General features: G+C 42.3%; 1 protein-coding gene across 1 annotated transcript; it reads right to left on the bottom strand.

Annotated features, from left to right (window-relative positions):
- Nucleotides 1-7,000: 7,000 nt before the first annotated feature.
- Nucleotides 7,001-9,385, bottom strand: LOC103718518 (uncharacterized). The gene has a single exon (XM_008807383.6). The coding sequence runs from the start codon at nt 9,378-9,380 to the stop codon at nt 7,233-7,235; it is 2,148 nt and encodes a 715-aa protein (XP_008805605.5). The 5' UTR covers nt 9,381-9,385; the 3' UTR covers nt 7,001-7,232.
- Between the last annotated feature and the right edge of the window lie 4,070 nt (nt 9,386-13,455).

The raw sequence follows: 13,455 nt of genomic DNA, 5'->3' as shown, positions 1-13,455 counted from the left end.
ATAGACAAGGGCAAACAAAATAAAAGCATATGAAACTCACATGACCGTTCTTGGACTAGCCACAATAATTCTTTCCTGTGGAGGTACAGATCGAATAGAGAGAATTTGGCCATGGTGATGATGACTAGGATGAAAGATCAAGACATGGCCATGATCAATTACAATACAATATGTACGTGTTCGTCTAGATGGCCAACAAAATATATAGACCAAGGCGAATGGATCAATATCCAAGATATTTCTAAATGCTAAAGACCGTAATATAGGCCGAATAAAGAGAAGGGCAATGTGAGTATGTTGGATGCGCCAAAACTGATAAGATATGATCATCGGCCTAATAGCCGGTGCAGAGCGGCCATGCTAACAAATATACATAATAAAAGGTAAATAGCATCAATTATTAGTCCCATCAAAAGTGGAGGTCAGATATGGGTAGCAACTATCAGAGTAAGCAGTTATTATATTTAGTATAAATAAGTAGAATTATACTTTGTAGGATCATTCGACAATCCAATTTATCAATGCATATTATTTTATCCTAATTTATCTTACCAATAGCTCTTTACCTTAAGAGTGTTTTAGCTTAACTCAGATTTTTACTACCGTAACCCAGGCAACACTCTTATTCCTATCTAGATCTATCTCCTTTAAATAATGGTGTGATGGAAGTGAAAATTCTTGAAGGTCAAAGTATTCGAACTTATACTACTCTCGTATCCTCCATTCGATCACCATCTTTTCGGCTATTTTAATATCGATGGCATGCCCATAAACCTATCTACCTCTTGCCTTCTGACTTATTATCACTTTTTTTTGGTACATCGTGGATAGGATGGGGAGGGTGATAACAAGTTTTCTGGCACAACCAATAGGACACAATGTAGCTACTGCCATATTGCTGAGGAGATGATGGATGCTAGTTGAATGTGTTGACTTATCTTCTAGTAGATCTTCTTTAAGAAGTGGTCATATAACTTTAGTCTCATCTAGAGAAAAATAGGTGAAATCTGTTGAAGATGTTCTTATGCCAAGAGGCTGCCATGTTGAAGCCGTTGGCGGAGCACAATTGGGTGGTTCCGAAGGTAAAAATAGAACAAGTAGAGAAGATTGATTCTGTTATTGAAGAATAGAATCTCCAACCACAGCATGTTATGATGTAGACTATGAACAACTTGGCCAATCAAAAATTTGAAGAAGGTAATTCGGCCTATCAATCTTTGTAGTGGAATGCCGAGATCTTTATACCCGATGACTTAATCTCAGCTAGTCAAGGAAACATAGCTGAAAACTATATGATGTTCTCGAAAACTTTAGCCAAGATAATAAAATAATATACAAGAGGTCACATTGGATTGAGGTGCACACTTTAGTCAAGGAAAAGCCGTCACAAGTGCTAGGGGGCAACCACATCAAAAAAAAAAAAGCTACACCTTACTCGAGTATCGTGTGCACTAAAGTTTCACGTTGAGAGGCATTATCATCTCAATTATGCAAGGAGATCAAACAGGATATAGAGCCTAACCATTCAAGATAAGATCCCCATATGGATTATAGATAGTACACATCTTTGTGTTATATAAAAAAATGCTAATAAATTCAGTTTGAAGTGGAATGAATAAATAGTATTATACATTATCTAATAAGAAGGAATGCCACCAAAGTTTCGGCCAAGAGTCCGATACAAATAATAATGCCTTACTATGATGGATTATATTCTATAGGTCTTCCACAACTCTTTTTTGTCTCTTCTACTCCACTTAGAGAGCAATGAATGTTGACTCGGAGGCGACAACCGTGTTGAAGAGGGATGGAAGTTGAGATTTGCAATTTCTAGTTGCTTTTGAACAGCAACTAGACCCTAAATTTCTCCTTGTTATTGTATTCATGCTCTTCTTGTTCTTCCTTCTGAAATTGTATCTCTCGACGGACACCGGTCAGCTGTGTCTCTAGGAATGCGAGTTGGTCCTTCCGAGTATGAATGTCAGAATTTTGGATCGATGCATATGCTTCCAAGGTTAGTCAATTGATGGTGAATGTCAGAATTTTTAATCAGCCTGTATTGAAGATCATCAGCCTGATTTGCCAAGGGGCAGACCAAATGCTAAAGAATATTGATGGCTGAGTCATTAATAGGAAGGATCTCAATAACTATTATCTTATATTGTGAGAGGCATATAGGAAAACACGAAGTTAAAAGGTCACACTATTATGTTACTTTCAGCTAATATAGTTACATAAGTATAAATGCAAGGTTGATTGGACTAATGCTCTTAAGGTGCTCATTTCGCTCCTAACCTGAGGCTATAAATCCTTCACTATCGTAGGCTTGCTGAAGTTTCAAGATGATCTAATATTTTGTTTGTCGTACTTCATCGTCGATTAGAACAGAGGTAGAATGAGTGTAGTAAGCTTAGAGCTTAGGCGTGGACATAGTTGATAGAAGCGAACATACGAAAGGGTCTACTTGAACCCACCAAAAAAAAAAGATGAGGGCATAGGAAGAGCCAAAAGCTGCTTAGAAAAATGTCGACTTGCCGAATTGGAAGCCCTCAACCAATCAACAAGCTAATGGTGACAATATTACAATTTGGTAATGAAATCCATATGTAATGATACCCTGAATTATAACAGTATTCCAATTTGACAAACCAGTTAGAAGTTGGTTGATCAAAACAAATGGATCATTTGGGCCAATACTCAATCTCATTCACCATGAAAAGTAAAAGGAGATCAGGAGGGGCCATAAGGATAGTTAGGAGGAAGAAGAGGAACGAGCACTGATACAGAATCTATTTATAGAGAAGATAAGTGCTTTGCTAGAAGATAAATCAAAATCTCCATTAATACAGATGATAAAATCAGATTCCTATAGATGCTGAAAATCCTTTGAGCAATGTGCGAGTTGTTTCGGTATCCAGGAGTATTCCGTGAAGGAAGACATGTGGCAGAAGTATAAGGCTCAGAGGGATTGGAAAATATACAACGAAATTATCGAGGGTAGGAGTGATACTTTGATAAAAGGGTAGGAATCAGTCAACCAATCATGACTATAATCACGGGTTGGCACTCTACAGGTGCTGACGAGTGATGATAGATATCCTACTAGCCTTTTGATCATTGATCGATGAGATGTGGAGGGTCTTATTTATCCCTTATCTCAACCTTAGTTGGAGGCCGTGGGTAAGTGCTACGTAGATAAGGTTAGATAAAGTAAAAGTCGATGAAAACTACATGACCTGTATTGAGCTAGCAACGATATATCTTACTTGAGGAGGCATAGATCGAATATGTAGAACTGGGTCATGGTAATGATAAGTAGACCAAGAAATCAAGACTTGGTTATGATCAATCACAATACAAGATGTATGCATTCACCCAAATGGCCGACAAAAGGCATAGACTAAGATAAATGAATTGGTCTCCAAGATGTTCCTAAGTACTGAAGACCGTATTATCAACCAAATAAAGAGAAAGCTAATGCGAGCACGTTGGATGAGCGTAGCCGATAAGATATGATTATCGATCTAACAGTTGGTGCAGAGTGACCATGCTAATGAATATATGTTGTAGAGAGTAATTGGAATAGAGGCCAGACATAGATAACAACTGTCAAAGTGGGCAGTTATTATATTTAGTATAAATAAGTAGAATTGTACTCTGTAAGAATCTTGGACAACACAACTTATCAATGCATTTTATCTTATCTTAGTTTAATTTACCAATAGCTCTCTACATTAGGAGTAGTGTTAACTTAACTTAGATTGCTACTAGCATAGCCCAGGATATACTCTTATCCCTATATAGATCCATCTCCTTCGAATGATGATGTGACGATAGCAAAAGTCCTTGAAGGTCAAGGTATCTCGATTCATACTACTCTCGTATATTCATACAAGAAGTCATGATATAAATATGTTATATAAAATCTTTTTTTGAAATGTGATTTAGAACAAAAATATTCAGTTGAAATATATTTATTTTTTAGACAACAATATGGAAATCGATATTCATGACAAATTGAACTTTTCCAAAATACCAACATAATTATTATTTGTTTAGTTAGTATTATTGGCACCATAAGTCAACTACCTCAGTATCAAACATAGCATTATTTATAGCAGAGAATTTTGTTATAAGCAAGCTGGAGGATTTTGATGTGCTTTGTGTTCAAGTAGAGCGGCAATTGGGTTGGGTCGATCAAGATAAGGGTCGGATCAGCTACGTGATAGATCAAAAATTTGTTAATTCAAACCATTCTATTTATTAAACTGATCAAAAATTCAGATTCAAATCTATCGTTTTATTAAACAGATAATTTAGCATGATCTACAATGAATTGAAATAAATTGAACAGGTCAAACGATTAAGCATTGCCACCCCTACATTCAAGAAAACGTTAACACAAATTTGTCGTTTATTGGCCTTCCTAGTCTCATCATTCACTCATGGTTTTGCGTCTTGTGAGTACACCTTTCTAGTCCATCATTCAATACCAATCTTAGGATCTAATAAAATTAAAATATTTTAAGAAACTAGGTTACCAGAGAGCTAGGGATATTTGAGTCATTGCCACTATTCCAAGAGGATATTATGTGAGGCAGGGGGGAAAAAAACAAAGAGGTTCGGAGGAGGGAATCCTGTTGTTTTTTTATGGTTGGGGGAGAAGAAGAGACGGATCGGGTGTGCATGGCCTTAAAAAACAGAAGAAAGGTACAAGTACATTCCTTCGAATATACTCCGATGGGCCCATGCCACGTCAAAAGCCCCCTTTGTGGCTCCTCGCGCTTTTTCGCATCGCCCGTCCGCCACGTACGCGCGCGTCGTTTGCGGGCGTCCTCTCCCTCCCGTCCGCACCCCTCCGTCGTCACTCACCGCGCAACCCACGTGTCGAGTCACTATCGGAAGAAGAGGTGGGCCAGGTAGCATCTGTCAGCGGGGCCCAGTGGAGTGACTTCCGGCCCCACATGCTCCCCCAATCACAACGTGACAGCTCATTTTCGACAGCATTGGGAGGTGCACGAGACAACACGGCTGATCCCATCAGATCAGATGTGGGAGCCGCGTAAGCGGGGAAAGTTCGATCACGACATCCAACGAGGAAACCGATAATGAACGGTTGTGAGTCGTTGAGATACTTGATTGGAGGGCTGAGAGCATCTACTTCACGGCTCGTGCATCGCCCAATGTGGACACACAGTAAAGCTCAACTCAACTGTCTCCCAAAGGACATGTGGTTCCGGTCGTGATCTTAGGTCAGGCCTACCACGACCGGCATTGGATCCCATTATGTCAATCATCGGCGGTTTGACGCATCGGCAATAAAGCTGGATCTTGATGGATGAGAATTTCTCGACATGAATTAGGTGCATCAGTGTTTCTCAAAAGGAAAATGGAAAGCATTGGGAAGCTGAACCAACCATATCGGAAATCTATTCATGAATAATGCGGCAAAGATAGTTATTGGTGCTTCTAAAGCTGTTGGAATAAAGATTTCATTATGCGGCACTGCTATGTTTACCCAATTGCCTTGCCGCTTGCTTTGCCCCTAATGGTTCACGAAAAGCCATGAGTTGAACAGAAGAATTTTCAATTAGGGCGTGGGTTAAGTCATCCTGTTGTAGAAATAATCAAACAAAGCATAATATGCTTTGAGATTTGTATTTATTAGATATGCCAGTTAAATAAGGATCAGTTTAGAAAGGACTTATTAGGAAATTTAGTTGCATTATTAACCTAACATAAATGTAAAGGCCTATTTGAATATTCTTACTGGATTGAGCTGAAAATTTTATACGATTTTTGGATTGGACTGTCCATTTAAGCGTGACCCTATAACAATCAAATATTATTCAGCCGTTGTGGCAAGAAAAAAAAAAATATCTCCATTGAACTTTTTTTCTCTTCCTCTATCCCAAAGGCCCGGTTCCAAACTGATTTTGGACAAGCTTTAAAAAAATACAAGATAGATAGGTCAAAAAGCCTGATTCCTATATAATTTTTAGTTCAATCATATAGGAATATCCAAACATCCCTAATAGATTTGTTATGCATTGAATATTAACGGACTAGAAGCTGTTTTCCTAACAAAGTAACCTAAGAATTGTAAGAAAAGGCGTCCTTTTAGCATAGAAGTAGAAGTTGGAAAGTATTGGTGGTATTCCTCTTTTCTCTTCTTCTTCTTTTTTTTTTTTCCGTAACAAAAGGAACTGGTAGTCTTAGGGTCATTTATCGTCACCTAGACGTTAATGGACTGCATGAGGCCTAGGTCCGAAATCTGCATGGAGTTCAAACCTTAGGCTGAATCCGACATCAAGCTGGCCCATTCCCATGACCAACCAAAAACGAGAGCGTTACTCTCTTGGGCTGGGCCAAGATAGTCACGAATCACATACAAGTCAATTTCGCTGATTAGCTGACAGATTGCCTGTCTCAGGAATATCTGTGCTTTTTGGTCCTAATTCCTGTACCTTGCAAAGGAGAAGCTTACCCTATTGCTGTCCCCACTATGTTCAGCCTGATTTATCCAATCACGATCAATAATACCATGTTGAATAGGCAATAACTCAACATCTCTATCAATTTGCTTTTCAATTGATTGTTCGATTGTTCTACCATGCCTAGGTTGATGAGTGATATAACTCTCCATGGATACTCCCTAGCTACAGAAGAAATAACTTACTTGCATAGTGGCAGTAAACCCTAGTTCATACGACTCAAATTCTAGTCCATCTGATCCGAACCCTAATCCATCTATCTTGAACCCTAATCCATCCGACATAAATTTTAATTTATCTGGCCTAAACCCTAATTCATCTAACTCAAACTTAAGCCTATTCAGTTCGAACTCCAATTCATCATCCTACTTGATTCCAATCTTAGCCGAACAAATTATCTATGCCTACTTATATTGAAACATATTTGTTCAAACTCTTGCGCTCATCTCACCCTCACTAACATGATTTAACCTGATTGGAGAGCCAAACATCACAAATGAGCTAAGTTAGCTTCAAATCCTATCAGATGTATAATTGGTGGAGTTGATTCTTACTTATAGAGACACACCATGATAAAAAAAATTATATCCATCTTAGCCCCAACAAATGGAGAAGAAAGAACTGTCTCTTCTCTTCAAGATCCACAGAGTATTCCACCGAGAGGGCCCACCAGCTGCAATCCTATAGAAATAGACAATCCAGAAGATAAATTAACCAAATCCTGCCCATAAGAAAAGATCAGAGAACCATCAGATCACTATCATCTACTGTACAGCCCATGGTGGGAGCCCATCCTGCCATCTTCATCTTGTGGTGAAGATCTTGCAACAGACTGTAGATCGATTCGGTCTGGCTGTGAGACTTATCACGCACCACAAAGACATGAACCCTATCGCCCACCTCAATCCAACTGCATCCTGGTTGCTTTTTGAGCCCCCTATCCTTCATCTTTAGCCTAATCTTTGCTGCTTCCTTCCATCTGCCTGCCGATGCATGGATGTTGGATAGCAACGTGTAGCTCCCGGCACTGTCAGGCTCTGCCTCCAATAGCTTCTTTGCTGCCAACTTCCCGATCCTCGCATCCCCATGAACATTACAACCGCCGAGAAGCGCTCCCCACACACAAGCGGACGAGGGATTAACTTTAAGCTCATCGATCAGACTTGCAGCTTCCTCCAGCCGTCCCGCTCGGCCGCAAAGATCTATCAAACAGGCGTAGTGCTCTTCTCGCACTTGGATCGATCCATCTTTTATCAGAGACCTGAAAATCTTGAGCCCCTCGACGACCAAACCTGAGTGGCTACAAGCAGAGAGCAACCCCACGTAGGTCACATCATTAGGTCTGAATCCACTTCTTTTCATTTCTTCAAACAGCTGGACCGCTTCCCTGCCATTGCCGTGGTGGGCGTATGCAGCAATTATTCCGTTCCAGGACACCAAGTCCTTCCGGGCCAAAAGGTCGAACACCTTTCTGGCTTTACCGATTTCGCCGCACTTTGAGTACATGCTCATGAGAGAAGATCCGACGAGGGGGTCAAATTGAAAGATGGTTTTGCTTATCATCTGATGGATCTGCTCTCCTTCATGGAGTGCTGCTAGGTTGCTAACAGCGTCCAGAACACTCACGAAAGCTCCTTGATTAGGCATGATACCAGCGGCCAGCATTTCAGAGAAGATCTTCGAAGCCATTTCATTCTGCCCGTCTTGGATGTAGCCTGTTATCATCGTAGTCCAAGTGACTACATTTCTTTCGTCCATCTTATTGAATAATTCCTGAGCTCGCTTCAAGTCTCCATTTTGTATAAATCCCGTGATCATCGTGTTCCAAGAAGGAATATCTCTACTAGGCATCTTATCGAAGAGATCTAGAGCCTCACCAAGCCTCCGATTTTGGGCATAGCCCGATATCATGGCGTTCCACGAGATCACATTTCTCTCCGGCATCTGATCGAAAACGGTGCGAGCCTCGTCAACCCTCCCGTTCTGCGACAACCCGGCGATCATTGCCGTCCACGAGATCACATCCCTCTCGGGCATCTGGCGGAAGAGCTTATAAGCCTCGTCGACCCTCCCTGACTGAGCCAGGGCAGTGATGATCGTGTTCCAAGACACCACGTTTCTTGTGGGCATTTTCATGAACAAGTCATAGGCCTTCTCGATGAGCCCATTCACAGAATACGCGGACACCATGGTGTTCCAAGAGATCACATTCTTCTCCGGCATACGCTCGAAGAGCACCTCGGCTTCTTCGATCCGCTTCGACCGCACATACCCAGAGAGCAAGGCGGTCCACGTGACAACGTTCTTCTCGGCATCGGGTCGGTCGAACAGTATGCAGGCCTCACGGAGCATGCCGCACCGGATGTACCCGGAGATCATGGCCGTCCAGGAGATGACATCTCGGTGGGGCGTTCGGTCGAACAGCTGGCGGGCGTCGGCCATCTTGCCCTGGCGGCTCAGGTGGGTGATCAGGTAATTGGCGCGGACCACGTCCGGCTCGGTGCTTCGGTCTCGATGGGACGTGGAGATGTGCGGGGCTGCATTGCTGGGGGAGGTGGTGGAGAGCGAGGATGGATGGAGAGAAGAAGAGCAGGGGGCGCGGTGGAAGGCGTCGGCGCGGAGGAAGAGAAAGAAGAGAGGGTGGAGGGCAGAGGAGAGAGGACGTAAGAGTGACGACGGGGCTTTCTTAATACCAAGGCAAGCAAACGCTACGAATAACATCGCAGGAGGGAGGAGAGGGGATTGCTGGCAGGATGTGTGACGGCCATGCCACGCTGCGCAACGAAGCGCAGCGCTCAGCTCCTGACCGTGATACGCAGCCAATAGTCCGTTCGATTGGTTTATTATAATGAGTAGTATAAAAGAGAGGTAGGCCGTTATTGGCATTTGCACAAGTGCAATGCCCAATAAGATTTTCTTTTTTTTTTCGGTGGCAAATTGGAGCTTTATCTATGATGGATAGAATTACCTTGATGCGATCGGTTCTCAATTTTATCCCGATTTATCTACTCACGGACATCATTGTACTGGTGTCTTTCTTGAGGTCGTTAGAGCAGCTGTTCAGGAGTTTCACTTGGGGTAGCTAAGGAGAGAGAAGGGGGATGCATCCCATGGCCTGGAAGGTAGTTTGTCAGCCAGTACATTAGGAAGGTCTGAGAATCCAGTCTTTGGTGATGAGATCGGAGGTACTTGCGGTGCGACATGCAGCCAGATTTATATTAGAGCCCGATTGTCTATGGAGTGCCCTTTTGAGGGCTAAGTATGGTGCTTACACGACGACTAGGGTCCGGGTAGGTCGGCGATCCTCCTTCATATAGAAGGAGGTTTATTCCTATGCACCGTTGGTGTGGGATGAGGTCCGGTGGGCGGTGGGTGATGGATGATCTATAGATGCCTTGGAGGACAGTTGGGTGTATGAGCAGGCTCTCAGTCGCACAATAACCTTTCTTGATCCATTGAGGCTAGAGGGTCGTCGAGTTAGCGATCTGATTGTTCCAGGCCAGGGCAGGTGGGATGAGGCATTGATTCGGGAGATCTTTGGGAGGCAGCTGGCTGAGATGATTCTGGCCATTCCACTCCTCGTGATGGATGTAGCAGGCAGGTTGTTATGGACGCTACATGCAGGTCCAGGGTATGCATTACGGACATCCGTGAGGTGATGGGAGGGGAGGCAATGAGATGGATGGGAGGTGGATTTGGAGATTGCGCATTCACCCTTGTATGGCCATGTTTCTATAAAAAGTGGCTTGGGGCTGCTTATCCACGAGGAGAGTGTTGGTCAGGAGGGGTATCGGGATCAGTCCGAGCTGTGCCTGGTGCTCGAAAGTGGAGGAATCCATCAGTCATGTGTTGCTGGGTTGCGTTCAGGCAGTACAGATCTAGAGCTCTGCAGGCCTATTTCAGGGACAGTTTCCATGATCTTTGGATGATCTACTACATCGGCTGAGGGGAGCGGTACGACGCCTGCAGACGGTAGAGTGGGGGATTCGACTGGCCTATGTGGTATATCGTATATGGTTGGACAGGAGCGCTCGGGTCTTCGATGATAGATGGGAGCCTTCATGGCGTATTGTAGAGAGGGCATGCATCCAGGCGGCTGAGATCATCAAAGCTACCTCAGTGAGTTCATTCAGGATGGCCAGGGACATTTGGGACCCTCGCTCGGCAGCTTTACCGATAGTTTTAGTGCCTAGGTTTCTCCTTATCTCTTGGGAGTCCCCACCCCCAGCTATCTAAAGGTGAACTTCGATGGTTGTGGCCTAGGAGCTGGCAGTGGAAGTGGTACTGGTTTTGTGATCAGAGGTCACGACTCACAGTTGGTTGTTGCTAGTGGGCGGCAGATTGATGGGCTTTTAGCTACAGAGGCGGAGCTCAGGACAACATAGGAGGGGGTCTCCTATGTGAGACGGAGGTTGGAGGCCGATCGCATCATCCTAAAGGGAGATTCAGCCACAGTGATTGATTGGATACGAAAGACGGGATGCAGGAGGGAGGAAAGTCCCCCGCTTTGCGACATCAGGCTGATGCTGAGAGATTGCAGCGCATAGCGCATTAGTACCGGGAGGCGAACTTGGTTGCAGACTGGGTTGCATCCTATGCTGCATAGCACTCTGGAGAGGTACTTTGGCCACACCGGGAGGCCCTCCCTCGCACCTGAGCCAGGTTCTAGTCTCTGATTCTGTTGGCTGGTCCTACATTAGAGTAGGATGAGCAGCCGTTGTATTAAAAAAAAGATTTTTTTTCGAAGACCATTTTTATGGTTTATACAAAATGGAAAGATTGTTTTTTTTTTTTGAAAAATTCGATGAGAAGTGATTTTGAGCAGATAATGTTGTTTTTTCTTCATTATTTATTGTTATTTTTTAACTGATTAATGATTTTAACTAATATCGTAATCAATAATAGTTTTGAATTAGCACCCTTACAATGAGATTGTGGTATTACTAGATGCCTTGTTACTAACTAGTAATTGCACCTAATTATCACAGTGATTAGCCAAAAAAAGATTTTGTAATCTCAAAGAAGATTTAGTCTATGTTTGTACAAAATTTGTTTTTTTTATTTGTGAATGATGATAATAAACTAAACAACTTGCAACCAATTATTTCTCATTAGGAGAAAAAAAAAAAAGTACTTAAAACCAATTATAATTGAGGATAAGATGGGGATAAGAATTGTGGTTCTCTTGGAGGTGCCAAAATAACCGCCCTGGGAGGTACACATTTTACATGCTCGGGGAGGATGCGTTTAATTTATTCATTCAATTAAAAACATTAACATTTGGAAACTTCTTGGTGATGACTTTCACTGGAACAAAAAGGCCATCACTCAAGTTGCCAAATGTTTGTGCAAATTTAATTTAACTACACTTTAGTGAAAATGAAAAAAGTCACAAAAAAAACAGGAAAAGAAAAAAGAGAATAGTAAAGGAAAATGAATAAGTCAAAGGAAAGCATGATTGTCTTAGTGGAGGTACGAAGGGCGGCGCGGGTTTTATTATTCGGAACTCATCTGCTAGGGTCGTGGCTGCAGGGGGCAGTCAACTTTTCGACATATCGGTTTGGGGTGCGAAGCTGAGGGCCGCTTGGGTAGGCCTTCGTCACGCCCGGTGTATTTTATGAGCCAGTTCCATCGTCTTGGATGGGGACTCGGCTACGGTTATCAGTTGGATTCGGGGGTCCAAGGGGTTTTGGTTGCATCCACCCTTTGCTCCAAGATATCTGGGCAATGATGAGGGATGGAGGGGCTTTCCAGGTCAAGCATGTTTTTCGTGAAGCTAATGGAGCTGTGGACTGGGTGGCTGCTTATGTAGCCAGTCACTCGGGTAGCATCCTGTGGGCTGGAGATGGAGAGTTACCCCTGGCACTCCTAGGTATTTTATTTTTTGACTTTATTGGGTGCATCCGTACTTGTCTGGTATGATCCACTCGCCTTAGCCAAAAAAAAAAAAAAGAAGAGGACAGGGCGGACTCGAAGCTGAAATTGTCGGAGCAAGGAAGGGATCCTCGAAGAAACCGAGCAGTGAGCTTGTAGTCTCTAACTAATAAAAGAGTTTTGTGATAACAGTCCATCACTAAAAATTCAGCCCACTCTAGTCTCTGACTAGAGAAAAGAAAAAAAAGCTCAGCCCAGCCCACTCTATGAAAGCCGTCAAGGCCTTCTTCAGAACTTGGTTGATGCTACTCTATTTTTCCAAAAAAAAAATCTATTTGTTCTCTCTTGCCATTTTCTTCCAGAAAAAAAAAAATCTCTCTTGTCATATGTTCCAATAGCTTACCATTACCAGTTGATCCCAACCACTTCGAAGGCCTTGCCTAACCTTTTTTTTTTTTTTCCTTTCCAGCAAGTTGTCCTAAGCAATATTGGAGAAGCCGGGTGGCACTTGATACCTTGACATGTCTTGAGAGCAAACCACAGACTCCTACTAAATGAGCAGTAAGGAAAAGATACACAGCTGTTTAAGCTGAGGCTCCAGACAGTGAACAAGTTGCTGCAACCATCCATCCTTTATTTGGTAGAACATCTGGGGTATCACCACAAGAAAATCAGACATTGCCGACGCTTTTTAATGTATATACCGACGTTTATAAGCATCGGTAGTTTTACTCTCGGTGCTTTCTAAAGCATCGCAAAAGCGTTGGTAATATAAGTGTCGAAAATCGATATATCGACGCTTTTGAAAGCGTCGGTAATGCTTCTTTTAACGACGCTTTAAAGCATCGTAAAAGTTAATTTTATCAAAAAAAAATATTTAAAAAAATTTATAACTCTGCACACATTTACCAAACGCATATACAACAAAAGTCATATAATAACACATGTCCCAATCAAACGAATCATTCAAAATATTCATATTGTCAAATATTATTATATTTATATTGTCAATTTACATTTACAATGTGTTTTGAAAAACATAAAAAATATAAATATAAAACTCCTAAATAAATAGATTAAGAGCTAT

The sequence above is a fragment of the Phoenix dactylifera genome, chromosome 2 (genome assembly GCF_051530095.1).
Source record: "Phoenix dactylifera cultivar Ajwa chromosome 2, Ajwa_hap1_PhDact_Kaust_v1.1, whole genome shotgun sequence".
NCBI lineage: Eukaryota > Viridiplantae > Streptophyta > Magnoliopsida > Arecales > Arecaceae > Phoenix > Phoenix dactylifera.
The sequence above is the reverse complement of the archived record's forward strand: the minus strand, read 5'-3'. Positions and strand labels throughout refer to the sequence as shown.